Source organism: Falco punctatus (assembly GCF_963210335.1).
Source record: "Falco punctatus genome assembly, chromosome: 11".
NCBI classification, from domain to species: domain Eukaryota; kingdom Metazoa; phylum Chordata; class Aves; order Falconiformes; family Falconidae; genus Falco; species Falco punctatus.
Window position 1 is genome coordinate 7,303,221 of NC_137591.1, and position 25,390 is coordinate 7,328,610.

Consider the following 25,390-nt stretch of genomic DNA (forward strand, 5'->3'; position numbering starts at 1 on the left):
CTGGCTGGGTGCATTCCCAAGTATCTGGCTTCTTCCAAGCTCCAAGGTCTGCCAAGGCAGTGTGTATATCTCAGCTGGCCAAACACCAGGCCACGCCACTCAGACTCCTGGTTGCTTGAAGGTTTATAGCTACTTATTCTCCTTATAGTCTCATTCTTTCTACTTATTGCCTTAATTGCATTATTGCATTATTAATTGCCTTATTGCATTGGAGGTGGGGCTGTGATGCATATTTGGGATTCATATTCACATCTGAGAGGGAAAGGCTTCTATATCTGAAGTGGTAGTTTAACTCCATACGTGGCAGGTTAAGCTTTGAGAGAGGATTTGGTGTACAGTGAGAATTTCTTCCAGTCCCAGGTTTGCTGCTATTGAAAGGGACAGACATGCTTTGGTCTGCATTATGAGCAATTACTCTGCATCAGATGAAGTAAAAAAATGTTAGACAATTAAATAGGGTGGGGATTTTTAAGAATGAAGTCTTCACATTCTCAGACCAAACTCTCAGATTTCTTACCCAGAAAGAAATGAGATGACAAATGCAAGTTGCGCATACCATTTTTGTCTCTAATACAAAATGAACATCATTATTGTGTTGCCTTAGGCGCATTTACCTCCACATTTTCTCAGTATGAATGCAGCTTAGATACAGGCAATGCTATGCAGGAGGTAGCATGCTACTTCGTGCTGACTGCTCTTTAGATCTCCATCCTGGAAAGGGCTCAGTGCTCTCGTTTCCATCTAGTTAATGAGAAGTGAAGTCACTTAACACGTTAAGAGACACTGCCTTCCAAACTCTGCTATAAAATCAGCCAGAGTGAATTCTGGCATTTTTTCTCCATCTAACCAAAATTAAAAAAATATTGCCAGGACACAATTGAAACTCAAGAGCTGCCAGAAGGAAGTTTGAGTGGGTCTTATCCTGCCAGGGCCTGGGTTCAAAGCCTGGCACTTGTGGGATAAGAATTGGATACTCCCAGCAGTGGTTACGTCTATTCCCTCAGTTCTAGCACAAACCCAGGCATTTCCCTTCCATCTGTGCCCCTGACAGACCCACTTACACTGTAGTCATCAACATGGCCATAGTGTGCAGTTGTCAGACTCTGAGACTTGAAACGGTGGACAGGTGGGCTGGGCTCAATTTTTCGTGATGCTGGTATCAAACAAGTGTCACACTGCTCCCACATTCTGCAGCTCTATTAAAGCTTTTGAAGAAGGGGTCAGTAGACATTCAGAGGACTGTAGGTTTCTTTCTTATTTAGCTTCTTTCTTCCTAGCCAATCCCACTGGAGAGGACTGGGATCATCCATGATAAACCCCAAAGCCTATAACAGGGATGCAGTGCACTTCCTAGGACCTTCTCCATCCTGCAGAATTACTTTATAGCATACAGGATTCCCTTTTCGAGCATACCTCTCTCCTGGGACCCAACAACTGCAGATGAGGGAGCCAATTCTGCTCTGCTGCTTTGCTGGGAAGAGAGGGGGATGTGATGGGGAAGAGAAGTGCTGTTTCTCCCCCAGCCCCTCCATACGGGGCACCATCACAGCACTGGGGAGAAAAAAGGAAAGAATGAAAGCCAAGGCACAGCAAGACCAAGGCAAACCACACCGACAGCCCCAAATGGAGCACAAGATTAGGATCAGAATCTGGATATGATAGTATATATATCTTTAAAATCACAGTCCTACCACAGTACTGTTGTACCAGCTTTATCAGCAGCTTGTGCTCACACTCAGTAAGCTCATCCTCAGGTACAGAGGTAAGAATCTGTAGGATGTGTATACCACTTCAAAATATTTAACCAGACCTCATGACCTTTGCTTTCCCATCTCCTGCTTTCCCATGGCAATGGAGAAAATAAAAAATAGAAAATATTGACAAATTACAGAATCTAGTAACTTGCCCTTTAAAAGAATCATATTACTCAGACCTGATCTGTACATGTAGGCATTAGAGCCAGTAACTTTAGCAATTGATTTCCCAAACTGTTACTATTTTTTAAAAACAATGTATTGCATGAATACCAAATGTATTTCTTAGAATTACTTAGTGTCTCCCACTAACTGTGGAGAGATCTGAATTTGTTGCCTTGGTCATTAATAAAGCTATTTATTTCCCTGGAAGCATCTAGCTTTTCATTCAATATGAAGTACTCAGATATGACCTCATCTGACATTAAAGTCACTGCACCTTGTCTCTTAGCACCATAAAAATAAGGAATAAGGTAATTATCTCTACTTTAAAATGCAAAGAAAAATGATGCAGCTGCAATATTGTCTCCTCTGTAGAAAGCATTTTGGGGTGACTGATCTTTTTTAAGGACAGCAAAATGCAGAACAATACTGCATTGAAAAAATAGCAAGCTTCTTTACCTTTTCAAAAATCCAAATGCATGAATTCTGGTTCTTCCTTTCCCTCCCCTCACTTTTTTTGCACTTAAAAGATTTCTTTAGCAAAACCAGCAACAGACTGAAGGGTGCAACCAGACTATAAAGCTCAGATGGAGTGAAAAATCGAATTCTGAAACTTTGCAAACAAGTTGCTCCGAGTCAAGTTTTCCCACAGCTGAATCTATGCTCCTGTCTGTTCTCATTTCCCACAGGTAGTTACAGCACTGGCAATTTGAAGTATTTCATAAATAATTTGCTGGTAGCTGGTATTCAGCGTGTTGCTTTATTTCCTCTCCTATAATTGAGTTGTGCTGGTTTGACATTTTGATTCAGCATTACAAAAAAAAGCAGACTCAATTTACTGAAATTTCTGTGGTTGATGCATTTAGGAAAAAAATACTGATTCAATTTTGCCGTGCATTCATTAAGGGAAACATACCTTACATGTGTTCGCAGAACCAAGTAGTCACTCATCAGGAACAAGGGGAATATCTTGCTCTCCTCCCTGGAGTAGGTCACAACTTCAGATAAGGATAGTTCTGACCTGAGACCTGGTTTCCACAAGGTTCTTCTGGTTTCCCAGATGGATTTCAGTCCCATGGCTATTTGAAAGCCACACGCAGAGCCTTTTTTGTACTCGCTTGACCATACATGAACATCTGAAGGCTTTTCATCTGCTACACACTGTGTGAAAGAAAAGGGAGAACACAGAGCCAGAGGTAATGGCAAAAAGCCACGTCACTGCAAGGTGTTACCTGTGGAATCCAGGTTATCATATTAAACATGAGAATTGACAACATATAACGTTCATCAGCCAGCTACCTGCTCTCCCCTGCCACTTCCCTCTAACTCTAAGGGCAAACCCTTGGTTTTGCTTCTGCACACCCTTTTGGAATTGGTACAGATTTTGCCTGAATGAGGGCTCAGGAGGCTCAGGAGGCTGTCCCATCAACACCTCCACACCCCTTGGCAGCAGTCCATCCACAGCCAACAAAAGCCTGAACTACTCATTTTTTCCTAAAACCTCCATGTGACACTGGCATAATGCTCAGCACAGGTGATGGAGCAAAGAAAAAAATCATGGTCCTTAACATCCTATTGCCACCAGCTTTCTTTTTAACAAATGGGAAAGGGAAGCTGTGGTTTCATAAGATACTCTTCAGCTAGAATATCCTGAAACATCAACTGCAAAAAAAAAGTGCATACATGCAGCTCTTTCTACTTACACCGTTACCACTAACCAATTTCAACACTTTGTGTTGCTGTTGCCATCAAAATGTACTCTTACGTATATACAGCAAGGCTTTTCAGGCTCTTCAACAGTTTTTTTAGTGCTTTCTGTTGCCATCAAAATGTACTCTTCTGTATATAAAGCAAGGATCTTCAACAGTTTTTCCAAAGGATGTGGATTGGAAAAAGCATAGGAATAACAGGGAAGACTAAAAAGATGTTTTAAAGTAGCAAGTGTGTAACATACCTAAAATCCAAATTTTAGCATATGTCAGAGGCTTATGAATTCAGAGATACTTAGATAGATTCTTCCCAAAGGCATTTATTTTATAAAAATGTGCCATATAGACATACACATATATATAAAAATCAATTATTTCTGCCTGTAGACCACATTCTCATGGTCACTAAAGGCACAACAGAATGACAGAAAAGGGATGCTAAATGCAATCCTGTTGACCAGTAGAAACCAGCACCCTGTTTGCAAAGTTCTGCTCTGGAAGTAAATGATGGCAGGGAAAATAGACAGATCCTGCTGCTGGTGGTTGTTCAGATCAGGTTTTCAATTTTTTCAATTTCTCAGTGTAGCAGAGATCTCTTTTGAACCAGAAATAGTTTCATGTGGCTAGGAAGAGACTCTCCAAAAACTTGTCCATTACAGAATTTTCTCATCCTCTGCTTTTAATGCAATATATTAATGGAGCTTTATCCAACTATTCAGTATCATTTAAAATATGAAGTCTATTTAAACATTTTTTCTTAACTTTACAAACTTCTAAACAAATGGCTACAAAAAGAACAAGTAGATCTTCCATAGACACCTACTAATTGGCCACTTCTCTAACCTTATAGATATAATCACTTCTAAATCTATTCAACAAAACTTTAAATTCCTTACCCCAAATTATGAGAGACAAGATTTCTGTGAGCTTCAGGCTAACAGATGAAAACTTAAAAGCTTCTCATTTGTGTTCCTTGAAAGTAGCTGAATCTATGCTTTTACTGCTTCATGTTTTTCAGAACTTGAAGGATAGAACAGTCGTGAGGATCTCTAGCATTTGTCATGGTAAAAAAAAATGAAAACAGACATTATTTTCGTTCAGTAAAACTGTGACTTTTCTTTGGTCTTTCTCCATAATTTGGAAATTGCAAAAGCCAAAGTTTTCAGGAATTATACTTGAATAAGGTGATAAATTATGAAAGTCATTAAGTACTTCACTGATACTGTGGAGCCATTGATAAGGTATTTTCTACTTAGACCCAAAGTGAGATTAAAGATTACAAGCAAATTTAAATATCCAGAGAATGGTAGGGATGGGAAAGGTAGCTCACTCTGAAGCAAACTGCTACTTCTGCCAGCGTGACTCCAAAGAAAGATGCAGCCACTCCCAGACCTACCAGTGGGACCCAGCCAGCCTGGTCCCAGTGAAATCAATCAGGGACCACCGCTTGTGCTGCCTAGCTGGAATCTGTAAAAGCAGAGAGACAAAGCACACTTTCTATATCCCACAGCCCATGAGGCCTATTGCATACTATTACACAATGCTTCTACCACTTTTAATTTGCCCTTATGATTACAAAAATTCCTCAACTTTGAAAAACAATAAAAAATGCTCATAGCAACTCCTATGAGTTTTATTAGCTTCTGTATGGCTGATGATAGCACAACAGCCCTGACTTTGCTTTACAAGGCCATTTAAACAACTCAAGCTTAAAATGCTCCTAGGGCAAAAAATTAGTGCTATGCCTAACAAGTGCATTAAGCCATATTATGTTTATTAAACACAGGGAGCCACCCTTGTTGCAACTGCACATTACTTTTAAAAGCTGTTAATGGGCAGCATGCCAATTCCCTCACCAAACCAGTGTGGGAGGTACTTTTTTGTGACCTTTAGAAACCCTCAGTTACAAAATAACTGGCTAAAAGGGCAAAGAAATGGATTTTCCTAACACAATACCAGAAAACATCAACAGGCATTGGACATAGGCAAAGAACGGTAAGTTGGGGTTTTTTTTGCATTCTGGTTTTGCTTTTATTCTGCTACTTTGGTATCTTAAGATACTCAAAATGAAGAAAAAGCCCAGTACTTGAGGAATCAAATGTTCAGAAATTGCCCTAGAGACAAAACCCAAAGCTATTTTGATCTGCAACATTCAAAATAGAGTACCTTTTATTACTTTGAAATAACTTTATTACTTTAAAATTTAAAAATTACAAAATTGCTGGTCCAAGTTTGTATGAAGTTGAAATAACTTAAACCTCTTTTTTTCATCTTCTGTAAGTCTTTTATCGATGGTTTAAAATGAAGCATACACTTCCAGAATGTACATGTCAGGGAGAGCTGGAATCCTTAAAGGAAACCAGATGGCAAATATATATTTTTTTCCCTTCTGCTCTTTGACAGTCCCAATCAAGAAAGTTATGAGGCTGGAAGATCAGGTTTACGTTCTATTGTTACAAAAATATTTTCTTTGTGCATCCAATGTGGTTTTAATTTTCTAGAAGGCCACAGTAGCAAAAGCCAGTTTAGTGAGATAGTATACGAAAACAGTTACAGAGAGAACATTACCACAGTCTCTATTTCTTTTGAGGGCACTGGTGTATTATTTCACACAAGTAATGCAACTCAGGAGTAGCTTAGACTGGAAGCACTTGGGGTTCTGTTATGCATAATGCCAGATAGCTGTAAAGAAGTTTACATTTCAAGCACTATCACGCACAAAGATGTCACTCCCAAAAGCTGTCAAGGATCTGATCTTAAAAAATTGAAGTTTAGCCAGAGACAAAACTGACATGGTACATAAATAGGCTTCATTGCAAATGGAAGATACAACCTATCTACTGCCTTAATATAAACAGCATGGTTAAATATTTTAGAAATTCTTTTGATCACTGATCTTAAAGAACCCTCACAAGATAAAAAGAAACCCTTACCATTAATGTTCATGATTTCAAGGCTGAAAGCTTGAAAGACTTGAAAGCTCAAATATGATAGTTAAGATTATGTTGGCTGTTCCTAAGACTTCTGGGGAAATAAAATGTGCAATTAGAGCTCTTTGATTACCTGAAGGAAGTTCAACACTTCACAAATTAGTGCTTCAAACTGGAACACTACTGGAAAAATTTTAGTTAGCTTCAAAATAAATATTCCAACATATTTTGATGTAGAATCTGCAAAACATTTGTGGATGTTTATTTCAATTCATTTCAGTGTTCTCTGTTTCCTATGAGAACAGCTATTCAAATCAAAACTTCCCTACAAAAATTAACCTTTCACTAACTTCATTTGTTTTGTTGGAAAATTCTTCCATCAAAATGATTTTAAGATCCCTGAGAATCTTCTGAGGAAACAAAGGTGGGGGGAAATGATAAATTAAGAAAAATACAACACAAATGTCAGATTTTATTGAGGTACTGCATCACACGTGTTTGTGCAGCAAACAATCACATTTGGCTAAAGACAACCATATTCATGATGTGAAGACACCACACTAAGATGACACACAATAAAAGCTTAAAATAAAGCTTGGTCAACATGGTGTGCCAAATTCTGCTCTGCTTGACAACTGTGTTATCTCACTGGAACTGCACAGAGTAAAGACAACAATTTGCATGAAAATGACTAGCAGCAGTAGCTGGTATGTGCAAATCAAAATATACTACTTCTCAGTACAGTAACCATACACAAATACATATCCTGGCATAGCTTCAGATTGGCCTCTGGTTATCAACACTGGTCGTAATAGCCAGGAAACACCTCTGGAAGAGTGATTCAGGTCTTGTGGCTTACAGTCACAGTTCATCTTTGTGGCTCAGGAAATCTCTTGATGCCACTTGACTTTGTCAACAGCTTGTTTTGGTGGGGGTCTTGTGAAGGATGCAGCTCTCTATCTGCAAAATACCAATCACAGTTAAGAATTAGACTGAAAGAGGAAGATTTTTTCCCTCGGCTGCATAGCAAAGTTGATAAGGAGATCCTACAAATAAATCTAGAACAAACCACACAGCTCAATCCATTTCACTGGCATTACTTCTTCCCAAGCACCTCATTAGATTCCTGACCTTTATCTTGTGAAGAATTACACCTCTGAAGGGCACTACTACAGCTATGAAACACTAAATGCCTCCTCTGGGGATGTATGTCGATGGGTAGAACTGCTATTGCTCCTCTGCTATGCAAATGAGGATTTCACACCTTACATGTGATAAACTCAAGGCACAAGGGTGTTAAAACAAAAGAAAAAAGGCTTAGCAGATAAAGACAGGATCATTCATCTAACATTTATATGCAATGCCTCTTGGAAAATACACCACTAATATCTACATTAAACCACGCATTTCATTATTTTTGTATGACAGCATACTCACAATGTGTGCCTTTAATCCTAAAGGATACAAATATATATTCCAAACACTTGAAGAATTTCTGCACAAAAAAAATAACTGCTCATTAAAATGAGATTGCTTCTGAGGAAGCACAACAGCTGTTGGTAGAGCTGGGTTTAGAAGCAGATGTTTGTCTGGATATGCAAAAAACAATGGACATGCACTGAAGTCTGGCCAGAAAATCTCAGCTAATTCAGCTACTGACAGACGTTCTGAAGTGTAAAATCTTGGATTTCAAGGCAGAGAGCAACTATCAGCAAAGAACATCCTAACCACCAAAGAACACCACTTCGGTACTGGTTCATTCATTGAGAGGAATGATGCTTATCTGAGTTATCAGTGATACTTCTTGTACATTCTACATTTCCTTCTGCTTAAGGCTATGAGGATGGTTATACATTCCTGACCAACTTAAATTAAAACATATGAGACATACATATAACCTTAGATTGGTACCCTCCTCCAGTATTGCCATCTGGTTGACAGCAGGCTCAGTATGAGTCAGCAGCGTGCCCTGGCAGCCAAGAGGGCAAACCACATCCTGGGGCGTGTTAAAACACAGTTGGTCAAAAGAGGTGATTATCCCGCTGTTTTTAGCCTTGGTGCAGCCTCACCTTGAGTACTGTGTGCAGTTCTGGGCACCAAAATTTAAGAAGGGTGTTAAGGTCCTTGAATGTGTCCAGAGGAGGACAACAAAGCTGGTGAAAGGGCTGGAAAGGGCTTATGAGGAGTGGCCAAGGACTCTGGGCTTCTCTAATTTGGAGAAAAGGGGCTGAGGGGTGACCTCATTGCTCTCTGCAGCTTCTTGAGGCGGGAATGTGGAGAGAGAGGTGCTGAGCTCTTCTCCCTGGGATCCAGTGATAGGACACATGGGGATGGTTCAAAGCTGGGTTTACACTGGACATTAGGAAGCATTTCTTTACTGAGAGGGTAGTCAAACATTGGAACAGGCTTCCTAGAGAGGTGGTTGATTGTAGAGAGCTTTATGGCAAGTGCCAGAGGCCATGACGCCTGTGAAGGACTTTGAAGGCTAAAGAAGAAAGAAAGATAAGGTTGGCTGAACGCCTGGAAGAAAAACGGGATTTGAAGCGAGGCTGGAGCGGATGTGCGATGCCACATGTTGGCAGCTGGCTGAGAACATGAAACTCACAGAGATTAGCCAAGAAGAGAGTGAACAGTATTGATTAACCAATGATATTTTAGTATGTTGTGCATGAACAGCGAACGAGGATGTATACGCGTGGGTTTTGGACTAATGAAAGGTCTTCTGGTCAGATTCAGGAGTCCGTGTCTTAATCTCCTCAGTTGATGCCCCATGCTTGTCAGCGTTGAAGAGGCATTTGAACAATGCCCTTATTTTGGTTTAACCTTTGGTCAGCACTGAAGTGGTCAGGCAGTTGGACTAGATGACCATTGTAGGTCCCTTTCAACTGGAAAAGTCTAGTCTATTCTGCCTCCACATACAGTGTTCCTGATGAAATACCAGATCAGAAGGGAGCTCAGATGTTCGTTTATGGCCATCACTTTTTCTCCAGACTGGGGGGCAGACCCACACACAGCCTGACACAGCGCCCAAGACTGTCTCTACTCATAGCAGTAGTATGACAGACATTTCTTTCCCAGACCTGGACACAGTCTAGAAAAAGCCAAGGACTTCTGGTGTGGCCTAAGGGATGCCTGGGACTAAGACACAGCCACACACACACTAAGGCTGTAGAGATCCTTCATCTATCTCACTTTTGACTAGTGTGAGTCTAGCCTGTTCAAGATGACCTTGGAAGAAATTCCCACAAGTTGCCTCACCGGCAGGTCCAGTATCACTTCTCCCCTTACAGTGTGGAAGATTTTTTCCATCACTAAACTGGGATCTACTTCAATGTGAAATTTAGCACATTACTTATCCTGTCACAGACGTGGAAAAATAATCACTGTCCTCTATTTCACATAAGTGAACACTGTCATTCATCTTTTCCTCTCTAGACTTAAGCCAGTTTAAGCCTGTCCTGCTGTTCCAAAATCTTCATCATTTTCTCAATTTTCCCTCGTCTCCAGTATATTAACACCTAAGAGCATTACTATAACAGAGGCACTGCCAGTACTAGCTGCAGCCAATTATTATCTTACATCCTATACACAGCTCCCCTCTTTCGTATGTCAGACTAAAAGAAGAGCCCAGAACATCAATATTCTTGTTTATGGCATATTGTAAATCCCCAGATATTTTTCCACACACACTACTTAGTTATTCTCCCTTGGGTACATCTGGGGACTTGATTCTCTTTTTTAAATACAGTACTTTGCTTTTATCTTTATTGTATTTCACCTTTTTTATTTCAGACCATTTCTCCAGGGCACTGAGATAATTCTGAAAGGTAGTTTAATTCCCAGAGTCCTGCAACCCTTCCCAGTGTGGTATCATCCATAAATTTTATAGATTTGCCTCTTACTCCTTCAACCAAGCTTTTACTACTCAACAGGCACAGAGTACTGAGACATCCTTCCCTCCAAAAATCTGTTTGTGAATGAGCCACTGAAAACTTCTCTTTGCATTTTCATAAAGACCCATACTCATAGCCACTTGTTCCCACTTACCTGACAGGCAAAATTACCTTGACAAAGAGAAATTACACTGGTTTGTCATGATTTGTCTTCACTAAATCTGTGTCAGATTTTTCTTGTGCGTAACTCTTGCTAACTATTTCAATACGTTATTATTCCAAATTAGAAGCGATGCCTCCAGCTGCCTAGTTCCTCTCCTTTCCCTTTTTAAAGCTAAAAGCTGTGTTTGCCCTTTTGCTGGAAAAGAGCATGCAAAGAAGATTGAATTATATGCTGCACTACAGTTGCAAGTATGTAGGGGGTCCTGTTCCCAATTAAACCCCAGTGAATTTAGCAGAGGAAGTATGCATGTTAAATCAAATCTAATTGCCACGTATAGCTTTGTCACAGCAGTGGAAAGTTCCCAGCCATTGAACTCTCTGGCTTATCACTGCACTGTGAAGCAGCTCCCTGTAACAGGTGAAGGCATGAAATCTGCAACAAGCAGACAACATGAAAAGCAGAAGACAAAAAACAATGAAAGACCTGGAATTTCTACCAACACTTAACCAGATTATCTGTTGAAGTTCAGAAAAGATCCTTGCCCCTTGCCTCCCTTTTCATTTACACAGAAAGCTTCCAGCTGCTCCATTCTGGATCTGGAAGCAAAAAAGCTCACAGGCTAAAGGCACAGTTTTCCTAGTTTTATCCCAAAAAGAGGTCTCAAGTATTTTGAGTCTTCGTAACAATGCCAGCCTCATTTAGCCGACAAAAAAGAACCGGATAATTCATCCACAAACAAAGCTTCTAAATTTTTTGGTCTTTATATCATGCGTGCATTCAAACACTACAAAAAAATGCTTTGCAGCTGGCCTTTCAATTCTCTCCTCCTTTCTCTCTTCCTGTAAGCAACACTGGTTAGCAGGTTACACTTCAGAGCACTCCACAAACATTAGTCTCTACGCTACCGTGGAAGGCTGGCAAACTGAATAGTCTCTACGCTACAGTGGAAGGCTGGCAAACTGAAGCATGAGGAAATGAGAGGTTCATTGCCTTCAGAAAGCAATGCCACATTCACAGACCTGAACTGAGGTCTTATCTCAGCACTTAGCGCCTGCCTCAGATATTTTTGGATTTTCTCACTGCAGATGGCTTTCTGACTGCAGGATCCTTTTTAGTCTTCCCATGGCATTTTTCTCCCACAAGCCATTTCATTTGCAACAGCAGAGGAAAAAAAAAGAGTGTGGAGGTGGTTAGGAGTTTGAAAATGAGTTTTGTTACACTTAAGTACTTTCATGAGGAAAAGCAGCCCAAACCAACCTGTTATGCTCATAATAGAGTGCTGAGAAAGATGCAGTTGCACTTACAATGCACAGGTACAACAGAAAATACGTGAAGCAGGGAACTCTGACACATTTACATCCCTGCTCATCTAAGAAAAACTGCTGAGCAAGCAGGCCCACTTTATTTTTTTTCTGACAGACATTGCTTATCTATGGCTATTCTCACATTCTGTGGCTGTTTAGCTATGAGCTTTTACCCCCTACATAAAGTAAAATGCATGTTTCATGCCATATGAAGTCTTTTGCGTTACTTAGAAATTCCTCTTAAGTCTGAAGTATAATTCATCGGTACTGGCATACATTTGAATTACTATTTTGCACAGTCTGTGCCATAGGCAGTTCGACTTTTAAACAGGATTTCAGCATAAAGATCAGGTCAGTATATGAAACTTCATTTTTTGCAAGATAACCCTCCTCAGTTCTCTATCATGACTTGACTCAGCACTTGTAGGTAGCATCCCAAGAAGCAGGGTATGACTAAACTACCCACCAGATACTTCATTGCTCTTACCCTTTGTCACAGAGTCTTTCTAGCAGTTTGTCGCTAAAGAATTTTTTTTGAATGACAAGTTATAATGGCTGCCCCCTTAGTAAGCTCTTGTGCACCCTGGACAGCATCAGGGAAAGGACAAATACAGCATAAGGGGTACGTAATCTTCTCTGGCACACAACCATGGTGGACTATCCATGTACAAGTAAATCAAAAAGAGATTTCTCTATGGAAGGACTTTGTTCAAATCTCTGCAGATACTTCCCTGTGCAAGGACAGCATCAGGGCAATGTATAAGTAAAACAGACAGTTTGCTAGTGCTTTTCAGAAAGCTAAAAACCCACATAAAAAATCATGGTATTTTAAAAAACGCTTATCATATCTGCATCACCACACGTAAAACAGAGCAGAGGGTATACAAATACAAGAGGAAGATGAAAATAAAAGTTCTCACTGTACCTATATTCATTACAGCATTAGTAGAAAGTAGAATCCATCCAGTGACTCTGTTGTTTAACATATCGAACTCCCTCTAGTCTCACTTTCTGTAAAACAAAAGCATTTTTAGTAAAACTAACAGCATTATTCTTCCTTTAGTTGCAAGCAGCAATACACATAGGTGCCTACTGCACTAGAAAAAATACAATTCCTGGAATCTTCCTCTACAATTTTCAGAGGATGGGATAAACAAGAGCCATCCCACTTCCTATTCCTGAGCCCTGGGAGGCTGCAACTATTAACTTACTTGTGTTAAAAAGGAATAAACGTCAAGATGAAGAGCAGTTTAAGTTAGTAGCACTGTGGTATAAGTAGCACTTACAGCAGGAAATCAGAGTCTGCTAAAATAAATGGCAGAAAAATTTCCCATATTCAAGAAAACAGATCAGAAATCTCAAAATTTAACCCCTCTCCAAATATGATCAGTCACTACTATAGTCACTGCACCTTCCATCCAGTTATCCCGAACCACTGTGTGAGGGGAGGCTTACGATACTTCCTTGCGTGAAAGAAGCATCACACTTGTTTTTCAGAAAGATTAAAGAGATGACAGGAGCAAATAAAGCAATTTTTAGTTAGACATTTCACCAGTTGCCCAGAAAATCTCAAGTTCTGGTACCTCCCATCTTTTAAATGTTTGGTTCTCAAGCTTAATAGTATTTGAATATTGTTTTTCAGAGCACAGCTTCATAGGCTAGAATAAATAATAGTTCATCAGATTCCACCGGGTAACTGACAGACATCTGCTTGGAGCAGAAGGGCTGGAATCTTTAGATTCAGTGCAGATAACGTGAGTTTGCCGAGCTGATCAGAATAACCAAAGCAAAAGCAGTCTTCAACGGGTCACTGTCACAAAGGGAGAAGAGAGCACTCTGCCAGTGCTTTTCACTGATACCTGCTCACAGCAGAGAAAGCAAAGCTCAAGGAGGAAAGACTTTCCTTACCACACTTTGAACTTTATTTCTTTCCTACCTTATGTTCATTCTTTCATTCCCTTCCCAGTTTCCTCACTCAGTTTCCAGTCCTAATTTTCTGCTACTATGCTTCCCATGCTAGTCCCCATGTCTTTGAACAACAGTTCATACTTTTGAGTCCCTCCCATCTCTTTTCTCTGCCCTAAATCTCTAGTTGTTCCTGTGCATGCTTTCCATCTGCAAGGCTCTCTCTTCATCCCTCTCCTCAAGCACCCCACCTCTGCTCTCCAGACCACCCATAGCCATTGTTCCACTCCCTGGCCCTCACAGGAGTTTCTCCATCCCCTCCAGCATCATTGCCTCCCTGCTCTGCTGCTCTCAACCCCATTAGCCTAGTCCCTCTTCCACATGCTCCCAGGCACATCGAGGTCTTTGCAGTTTCTCCTTTATCTACTGGCTCCAAAACCTCTCTCTACTCCATTGTCTCATCTAAGTCTCCTTATGGAGCTCATCTTCCTTCCAGGCCAAGTTTCCCTGTATTGCCCATTAGCCTCTAGTCCAACACTGTCTTTGCACCTCATTTTGCACTTTCCCACTGCTTGCGCCAACACAGAGAACAAAAAGAAAAGCAAAGCGTAACTGGGCAGGGTGCCTCTGTCCAAGGAAATGTAGGGAAGGGATTAAAAAAGGTTCCCTATATCCAAAAGGGAGGAAAAGTTGAGAATTCAAATATTTTCATTTAAAAAAAAACTGCAACAAAGCAAATTGGGTAAAGGAATCATTTGCTTTTGAAGCATTTTGAAAGTTGCATTTTGTTTGAACTGAAAAAACCTGCAGTTTGGTTTCAAAATATCAAAATGGGATTTGATAGTTTGTCATTTCAAGTCTGTACAATATTTAAGCCAAGTTCTCAGCTGAAACCAGGTCTCTTCAGTGAGTTATTTCAGCTGTGATGAAAAAAAGCAAACCCAAAGAGTAAAAAAAAAAAAAAAATCCTAATCAGTTATAGAGGAAGGCACCCTGTTTTGAAGCTTGTCTAGATTTCATATCTAAACCAGCTTACAGCATCTATGCGTATTGTTGCAGTTAAAAAAAAACTGAGTCAATGAGCTGCAAAAAACTCACTACTACAAGAAAGTTTGGGAAATTTAAAAGCTAAGGAGTCCAATTTAACCATTCCCAAATTTAATCTGTCCTAGTGATGTACCTTTGAACTAATGCTACCCTTCCACTGTATTTGAATTCCCAGCTCCAAAACAGGAAATTTCTTCATTTCCTAAAGAAAAAAACCCTTTTTTTTTTAAACAGTTGAGCCCATTAGGCTGATTTTTCCCATATACAAATATCTGAGGCAGATGGCTGGCAAAGAGAAAAGTAGCCTAACTGGGGAAACTTTAAGGCCAGCTGCAGAAAGACTATATAGTGGAAATCATTGATAAACCTAGAAAGCAACCCTATCAATGCATACTCCAAAAACCAAGCACAGTGTCTCTGAAGTCAGATGGTTTCAGAATGAATAGAGTCACATAACTCTACTGAGCTAAGGAGGAGAAAGTGTGAGAGTTTGGTGCTTTTTCATCAAAATACCTAAATGTTTTGTATATTTGATTAGTGCTCCATAAGGAATGTTTAATTAAGGAGAGAAATAGGGACAGGAAGGTCATCTGGCTATTTTTCGAGCTGATTTTTTTATTACTATGAAATGAAACCATGAACTTTAGCATACTATGATGTCACTGCTTTGTAAGAACAAAGAATTAATCTCTTTCATTAAAGCACACTTTTCCCAGCACTTATGAGTAATTTACAAGGCCACGGTTCTCTTCACACTCCAACCTAAAGGTCCCTGCTGTCTGACTCCAAATATATTATAGAGGGTTTCCTGTGCTAAGTTTTAAAGGAAAATGTTAGTTACCATCATAAAATGTCATTTGCTATTCTCGCTTTGCAGCGATATAGGACACCTTGCCTCAAAGGTCTTCCTGGACTAATGCTGGTAGAAATATGAAGGCAACTCAGAAAATGTGTTTATGAACTGTTTGGGTCACCAAAGTGGGGAGTCTCTATTTACCTTTTTATCTCTGATGGCAAAACCCATTCTAAGGGGTGTGCAGAGATGACTACTGCTCTCCCATCAGCTGCCTGGAAGCGTATGTTCACCTTTTCTCAGAGCTCAGCAGCAGATATGCCTCTAGATTTCTGCTTTTCTGCCTGTTTACCACTCCTCTCCTGACAATTATGCAATCTCTACTCAGTCATCCTCATCTCCTCTAGATGCTCCAGCACTGTTTGCTCAGCCTTAACAAAACATTCACAATTTTGTGACTCCCTAGCTCCCTACATTTTGAAGGGGATAAACTTTTCGCACAAAGGGAAGTTTTTTCATTAGAAGGAGAACAAAGCGTATAGCCAAATTCCCTTTCATCTTGGGAAAATCCATAACTGCATAATGCATAGCTGCATTCTCAGGGCTCAGATTCCTTTGGGGCTTTTTTTTACCACGAAACACTTACATAGTTCTCCAGCTTTCAAATGGGAAAAACAGAAACACCTACAATGAGTTCAGCAAAAAATCCTTTCACTTAGAAAGAGCTTACTGAGCAACCTGTATGATTAAAAAGCAAGTTCACTATGCTAAGAGAAAGTACGGTCCAATGATTTAAGTATTCATCTTGGTCTCAGAAACCACGGCTCAATTCTCTGTACCACAGAATTCCTGTGCCAAGCTAATCTTAGAGCCACGTTTTTAGAGGTATCACAAGCAAAGGGAAAAAGCTCTTCTGGTTAGTGAAGTTCTTTCAAAATTCCACTAGACAAGAATGTCTAAATTGACACAAAAAGTATTAAAAATATGACACTTCCTTGCAGTTCTGTCTCCTTGTGAGACAGATCTAATGGCACCTCCCTACTTCTGAATGTAGATGTGAGGATAGAAGAAAAAATGAAGCACTGTGACACTTTAGTAAAGCAGATCATTAACCCACAAGCCAAATCCTAGGCGAACCTTGCATTCTGAGACAGAGCACAAACAATAAGAAAGCAATGTATAAAGAACTGAAATTTTGCCTGTAAAAGGAGGATTTCATTGAAAGAGGTAAAGTACATTGCTGCTTTTTGTTGAGAAATACTAGATCTGATGAGAAACTAGACTGTGAACTCCTTGGGATGTAGGATCTTCTCGTTTGCCAGTACACACTGTCTTGCATATAAGGGATCTATTCCGCACTCTATACTGCAATACTACAAATAGAAATAAGTATAACTCCATTAACATTTAAGTAGTTACTGCTGGTTTACACCTGTGGCTGAGCTCATTTTCCCTGAAATTTAGTTCTCAGATTAAAACGCTAATTTTTGATAGGGCTAACAACATGCTTAGCTAACTCACGAACCCCATAGGTAGTATCTGTGGTGATGCTATTGAAGACCATTTGTTCAAGACTAAATAGAGCCAAACTCCAGCTGATCTGTCTTTTGCAGAATCAGAGACTTTAACAAAGGCCACACATCCAGATTATTTTTATATTTATGATTGCATGTGAAATTATTTCTGTAAAAATTCAACAATTCCACTTCTATATTTAGGAGATCTTGGATGCGCCTGCAGAGCAATGACCAACTTTGGCTATCAGATGTGGGAAGCACACAAGAATCTATTGTAAGTTTAATGAAATACAAAACTCCAACTAAGCTGATATATTATGGGTGAAATTGAATATAGTAACAAGTATTGCTTTTATAAATGAGTGCTTTCTAAATGCTCCAGGGGTCCAGACACTGCACAACATCTAATGTGTGACACAGCTTTCATCTAAAGGCAAGGTTATGCTAGTTCAGAAAAAGCAGGGCTGAAATGAGTTCACAGTTAAAACTCATGGTCCACAGGCCTAAAATTTTCTGAAATTTCTAAAGATTATTTTAATTTTTTAATACATTTTTACAGCCTATACAGGATTACGTTCAAATCTCAGAAAAACTGAAAGAGGAGAGGCTGCTTTTATTGTTCCCCAGGCCTGAAAGTAGCTAGCTAGTCATCTCAGATACTCAGCCCTTGCATGACTTCCATGCAAAAGAAACCCAAGTATAATGAAGATAAGTACTCAGGCTTGTCAATTAAATCCTTCAATATTTTCAAAGATCTCTCAACCTTGGCAAAGCAACTGGCTTTCGATTTCTGGCAACCCACTTCATCAACAGCTAAAGCTATCAGAATTTAGATGTGAAATAATTGTCATTCAGAGCAGTCAAAGAAGCAGAATAATAAAAGCAAAAAACACAGGATGAGAGCAAAATCAAAACAGTGTTCAAATACAAAGCAATGCAGTCTGAACAAAGCTAAAAACAACACAGAAGATGGTTTGGAAAGAGCAAAGATCTCTCAGCTTCCTGGAGTCATAACACCTAGAATCATGGGAAACAGGATGCCTACGTGAATGCTGGGTCATCAGTAGGGGAGCTTGGGATGCGGTTCACCTCATGATAGGAAGAGAGGAACTATCTCTAATGCCAAAGCAGGATGTGGTTTTGCAGCAGGTTTTGAGTCTGTAGAGAAAGATGGAATCACTTGGCAGCAGTGGTGCAGTAGCACCTGCCTCCTTCCCAGCTCCCCATATGCCAAACATGTCTGGCACAAAAATACAAAGCATGAGAAAACCAGCACTGCTGTCCTGGCAATGGATTACAAGCTGATGCCATAGCAGGAAAACCTGAGGGAAGAAATTAAACAGCAACACGTTCAAAAGCATAATGCCAGTTTATAATTAGAATACAACCATCTTGTGAAAGATCACCAGGCATTTTGTTCATCCCACCCAAGCGTTTATTTAGGCTGTTCTAGGTTACAGGTCTTATTTCCACTCTTTCCAGGACAGGTGTGAAGTTTTCAATTTGCAGATTAGTAGCAGTTTGCTGAATGTGTGACTTTCACTTCAGCAGCTTGCTCAGCTTATATAGCTCCAAAGGGAGGCTTTGCATTTCCTGACATCCCTATAAACAACTTATAGAGCAAAGCCTGCATTCTCTGTAGAACAAGACATAAGAATTTTGGTATGGAGCGGACTATGTTAACTAGACATTCAGAAGGGGTTTACTGCTGTATAATAGGCTATAATTATAGTAACTCATTGGTCATCTATTGCCATGCAGGTATGGAAACATTTTAAAAACTAGTAAGAAAAAAGAATTTGAGGTGAGATGACTTTTTCCCAAGAACTATTCCCCTTTTTCAACTTCTTCAACTTCCAAGACCTAATTAAGTACAACATTCCCTTTACTTCCTACAACTTTACTGGCTGAACTACTGAAGCCACATTTAAACACCTAGGAAGTCCAAGACAAAGGGCAAAACTTAGCACACCCCACCTTGCCACCAAAACTTGCAGTCAGATTTCACAAATGTAGTGAAATGTGGCAGCAGCAACAGGTTTTCCCACGCCAGTGGGCTAGTGCTGGCTACATGCACTGTTCCTGCAGGGATCCACTGACACAGTTTGGGCGCAAAGGTATGAATTACTGACTGAAGCAAAGAGTCTTAGACTTCAAAGACTGGATCCTAAGTCAGTATGAAAGACAAAAGAATGATCTCTCCCTGTCACAAGAAAAGACACCTAAAATCTCTTTTGAGATTCTTATTCCCAGAATGGAATCACTACTATATGCTTATGTACTCTTGACAAGAAATCCAGAGCAACTAAATCATTAAGCCTCTTGCTGATAAAGGGACTTATTTGTTGCACACTTACTCAGTATTGCAAAGTGTTATGCTCTTCCTACTACTAAATAAATATACTGAGCTTGTGTTACATTTTTTTCATTTGAGTTTCGTACAGATTTCATTGAGAAGGTAAAACAGCAAGATAGCTTGACTAAATCTTGAAGTCCCCATCAGAAAGAAAATACATGCTGTTTGTTGGATTCCTCCACATCCATTTAAAGACAAAATAAGGCTTTTCCTCTGCAGGAGATAATGTATGTCAGTAACAACTGGTCTTACCTGCCAGCTGTAAGCTTAAACCAGTATCCAGTTTGCTGCGTGGCTTCGTGCTGATAAACAAATAACAGAGAACACACACAGTGATGATAAAAGCAAAGAGGACCACTGCTGCTATCGACAGGCCCACAAGTGCTCCAACACTAAGAAGAGAGAAAAACAAAGAAATTAAGTGTAAAAACACCCTGAGATACCCATTAAAACAATGGTCAGGATGTTGTCTGGAGGCTGCCTGCACTCCATCAGGGGAGTGACTGTGTATTTTACTGTAAACTGAAGTTTAGAGCTCAATACTTAAGTTGCATAAACTGGAATTATTTCATTGCCTTCAGAATGGTCAAGGTCACTACACAGCAGCTGAACACCTGGCCCTCAGTGACATTTCATGTTACCTGTGCTTACGACTCCTGAGCCTGATTTAAACTGTGTTTATGAAAATCAGAAATAACTTTATGCAGTAACTGGCATCACTGAGATCAACAACTTCTCCAATGCAGGGTATATTCCTAGATAAGCATAGTATCACACAAATATATGCACACACTTCCAGAGCTCCAGGCAGCCCAAGCAAACTCCTTTTCCTCAAACAACATGACTATTAAATCCGTATTTTCAGTTTGAAATGCTATTTTTTTTGCAAGAAGAGCCCATTGGAGTACTCCAAGCAAAGTACACATTTGTCACAGACTTCTCACCAAGGAAGACATGCCCATAAAGAACAGGATATAAAATGTGCAAGCCATGTTATTCAATTCTGTTAGCAACTCTGTAAAGCAGGGTAGAGTACTGTGATCACTGTTGTGCCTTTGTGTTAATGCAATAAATCTCCAATCAAGACTGAAGTTTTTCCATGATCTTTATCAGGGTAAAAGGAAAAGTAAAGATGAATTAATTTACACACAATATCAAAAGCATCAAAGGAGCAGGAACTTAATTATTCAGGAGGCCAAACACACAATACTATATATAGATTTTATCAGTATACTACTTCTGCAGGATAGAAGCTACTTTATAGTTCTCCCACAGATGCTCAGTGAGACAGTATATGTACATACAGTCATTCCTTTAGCAGCTTCCTTATTTCCAATCCTTCTTTTCAAGTTTTTTCCTAATATAATGTTCTCATGATGAACTAAAGGACTGGTTGCAATACAGTCTAGCTATCATTTACTATCCTATCCTCTCCTGGGCCATTTTATGCCTTCAGCATTCCAATCCTCTATTCTACAGTCCATGTCGAAGATTTCTGGTGAAATTGTACAGCAGCCTCTTGGTCACAGATTAAGTGAGTCCGAGGACTGAGAATCCTTGTATTACTACTCTGGTATATTTACAATTTTTGGCAGACGTAAAAAGGACAGGAGAGAGACGAATGTCTTAAATTCTAGGAACCCCATCCTCTAGTGATAAAAATGCCTTTATAAATCACTGCTATCAGTGAGAAGTCAATTCTACTATGACCTTCCAGGGAGATCAGAAGAATTGTGCCTTGGGATGTTTTTATGAATTTTACATTCAAGCTACTGCAAAGCTTCTCTGCAAGTTCCCATAACACCAGTAGACAGATATTTCCATAGGGTAAACTCTTAAGATCAGTAGGATGAGAACAGATACCAGTATGACTTCAAGATGCAGTTCTCATCAGTTATTGGTCAGATCCATTAATGAAGTTTGTGCAGTGTTAAGTTCCATGCACAACTAAAATAATTCATTATCAGCAGAATGATTGGTTCTAGAAAGAACAGCTCTACCCTTATGAAGATTATTCATGGTATTTATCATCCATATGAACTAGACTGTGTATGTTTGTGTATATATGCACATATTAAGCAAATTTTCCCTTATCATTTTTCGGCTCAAACAAAACTTACAGGCAAGCAATATTCTGCTTAACATGGAATCTGAATATGTCCTTACAGCCAGAGATCTCACCTGTGTTCTGGCCTCATTTTTGCATTTTCACTTGGAACACCTTGACCCAAATGGACAAAACAGAAGACACTACACTAGAGGAGGCTGAGGTGAGCAACCATTGAACCATGGAAGTTCTCCACAGCTGAATCTATTTGAGGAAGTAATACCAACCCAAAGGCTCTTCAGAGACAAGTATTTGTGCTTTTTTTGTCATGTCAGTAACTAGCCCTATTTTAATATTCTATTTAAATAATAGTGTGCAGTGCAGAACAAAGGAGGTTGCTCACCATTAGCCAAACATTAAGTAGAGTCAGCCATCCTAAAGCTGACTTGATCAAGTACATATTAATGATTGATTCTTTGTCTTTCCATTCAGGCATCTATTACTTCTTGGTTGTAGCTCTCCTCCATGCAGTTGTAAAGATGACGTTAACAATACAGTTGTGTACTGTACAGCACCATGCATCTTCAGTATTACTACGTAACTTGTGTAAGATGCTTTGTAAGATACAAATAGCAAAGATAAGAAAAACAGTTCCTGAGGAACTCTTCATTATTTCCTACTATAGGTCAAAGACCTTCCATAGGTTATATGCCACTAAAAGTACTTGTCATGCTCCATCAGCAATGTGAAAAGATCTCACCAAAAACATGAAGATCAGCATCACAAAACCAAATAGACACCCTGGATTCCACTTCCTAAATCAATGAGAAATTAAGACTCAGTTTGTACTTACTCTATTTAAACAATGTTTCAATACCATATTGTTCTCCACATGCTGAAGCCATCAACTCTCTTAGAACGTATGACTAATTTCTTTAAGGTTAATTTGGCGTTAAAGTTGGGGGGTGAGGCATTGTTTCTTAATTTATTTAATTCAGAGGAATTCAGTATGGCTTCCACAGCTCTGAACACTTAAGTTCCTTAACCACAACACAATCTTTTTTTTCTTTTTTTTTTTTATAGTTAAAACTGTTTTCAGAAACAAAATACCAAAATAACTATGATAATTGATTATGTTAATGATCACCCTCCTCTGAAAATAAAGACAGCCCTTCAGCATGTTCTCTGGATTCTACAGCAGTTACTGTGGTGCTGCATATGCATCTAGACAAGACCTTGCTAAAAACATTTTGTCATCTTCTCGTCTTTACCTTAAACACTAGGTGTTTAAAGACCAGTTTTCTGAACAGAGACACTAAACAAGCAAGCTAAAAAGTCACTCTTGCCCACAGCTATGGCCTCATTAGAAAATTAAAACCTCCGCATTAACATCACACACACACACCCCCCAAACGATGACCTAGCATATGAATGCCAAAAATGGCAATGAAAGCCTAGGGGTAACCCCAGCAGCATTTACACAATTCTTGAAACATAAGCAATGCTAAGTTTGGTAGAAGATCCACAGACCAAACAGAACGCTCCCAAGTCACTTTCTACAATACTTTTCTTCAATAAAGATACAGCCATACCACACATCTCACTAATGCTCCTACTGCTGTTACACCGAGTGCCACATACGAGCTTGTAGCACTGCCACACACCTCTGCACAAGGGCTTTACTGGACAGAGAGGCTCCACTCTTGCCAGCAGACTCTCTAGGGCTCCCCAGGCTGCTCTCCAGGAAGCTGTTTAGTGGGTCATTGACATTTCTGTCACGGGATGCTCAGCAGCACACACCTACAGTTATTTTTAGTCCATAAAATTAGTCCATCCACACCAATAACAGCTAGGAAAAATTTAAATATTGGCTAAGCAGATGCTGTATGTCCACTGATAGATTAAAAGGAAGCTCATGAGTCATCCGGAACTGAGTGAATCAAAAGTTTCTAATGCCATCGTTGCAGTGATTATTTTTTTTTGTATATAGTATTTGCAAAGCAAACAAATATTCCCTGGAGATTGGAAGAATGGCCATATGGGAACAAAAGACTTGCTCTTTTGGAAAGCTAAAGCAGACTCCCAAGGATCTGTACAGATAAGCAAAGCTTGGCTACACCATTAGGTCACCATGGTTCTATGGGTATTAATTCATAGAGCATTTTGAATAAAATCTATACTTGGCCTGCCAGAGTTTTAATCAAATGTGTAATATTACATGAAACTTATAAAAGGTACTGTAATTTTATTTGATACTGAAAGAAGCCATTAAATTGATAAAATAAAACTTAATTGAAGAGTGACAAAAATAATTCTAAATTATTTTAGAACAACGAGAAACAAAAAAGGTGCTGACTGACCCTAACTGCATCACAGTTCAATACAAATGCTACATGCCCAGTATTTCTCCCCTTCCACTCTGCTTTGGAGGTAAAGTAGATGTCATGATGACTATATGTACATGCACAACATAAAGATATGAAGGGCAAGTGGTTCAGTGTTTTGCTCACTATTGTTTTACAGCATCTGTGTTTTGTGGTTTCAAAAGCTGCATAACCTTCTGGCAAATTCTGTACACTCCTGCCTTTTCCTAATGTGCCCTTCCCTGTTCTATGGGCTCCTGACTGCTGCAAGAGACAGAAAAAAGACAATTTTCACTCTTCTTTGCTGAGGTCAGCTTTTCAATAAATGTGTAAAGGGAACATAGGCTGTTCTAACAGAAAAAAACCCGAACAACTATACTATTTGATTTTAAGTACCAGCAAAAAAAAAGAAAGAATAAGTGAGAAAGAAATACTACAGATAATAAATTCAGGGGGAAATATGACATGTGCCAGAGTTCCTCAAAGGTCAATTACTTATGGCTGTCCAGCTGCTCCTAGTACAGCGGGTGTTAGGATGCACTTGTCTAACACTGCAGTTTTTGCAGGAGTGGGAGGAGAAAAGATGGTTCCATTTTGCTAAGGGATAGTGCAGTATATAGCTCTAAATGTAGTACCGGCAGTAGTGATTAGGCAAAAGAACAACAGCATAGGCCTGCAAGTGACTATTGCTTCAGGTTGCCTAGGCGGCTCGTTTCTCCATGAGCTGCTTCCATCAGAGCTGACTGTCAAGTGGTCTGGCAAACACGTCTCCCACAGCAGAAAAAACACAAGAGATACATGCAATAGCTTCCTGAAATTCTACCTGGTTTATCACCAAAATAACCCCTCAGGTACCACCAACCACTTGGTGGTACATTCAGTCACTGCTTTCAAATTAATGGGGGGAGTCAAGCAAACAAAGATTTAAGATGAGAAACTTAAAAAGCTCTGGAGTAAAGAAAGCAGTCATACTTCTCAGACCCAGAAAATCTTTCTAAATGAAGAACATTCAGAGACATGCTTCATTAAAGCCTCTCATAGGATTCAGTTCTTTGAGGTACTTTCTGAAAAGATCAAGCTCTAACAGTCTCCACTACAATGTCTCATCAAGATGCAAGAGCTAGACATCATCTTAATCTTTCAGTAGTTCTCCCATGTTGAGAAGGCTTCCTGTGACCAAACCAGTCAAAGACTACATCAAAAAAATCACGTAACATTAAACCAGTATGGGTATTTGATGAGAAAAAGCGTAAAAAAGGACACTTGAGGATGTCTTCTCACATCAGAGAAGCTGAGCAATTCTGTGTCAGTCAGAGCTGCGGCTGGCTGGGAGATTCCCACATTCAACCCACTATCTGCACCAAACTAGATTTTAAATAATTATACACTAAATATTAGACCAGATAAATTAGAGTAAGCCTGCAGTACTGGATAACATTCTCCAAGA

At 39.6% G+C, this 25,390-nt stretch overlaps 1 protein-coding gene across 2 annotated transcripts in view; it reads right to left on the reverse strand.

Moving 5' to 3' along the window:
* Positions 1 to 1,817: 1,817 nt before the first annotated feature.
* Positions 1,818 to 25,390, reverse strand: part of SHISAL2A (shisa like 2A) — a 41,367-nt gene continuing 17,794 nt past the window's right edge. The window contains exons 2-4 of one of the 2 annotated variants that reach the window (XR_013931012.1): positions 19,786 to 19,925; positions 12,841 to 12,926; positions 1,818 to 7,515 (exon numbers count right to left, since the gene is read on the reverse strand). Coding sequence is in view for 1 of the 2 variants with exons in the window: in XM_080406313.1 (XP_080262439.1) it covers positions 7,424 to 7,515; positions 19,786 to 19,925 (232 nt within the window). In the remaining variant the exon portion in view is untranslated. The remainder of the gene's footprint in view (positions 7,516 to 12,840; positions 12,927 to 19,785; positions 19,926 to 25,390) is intronic. The other variant, XM_080406313.1, reaches the window with a different exon arrangement.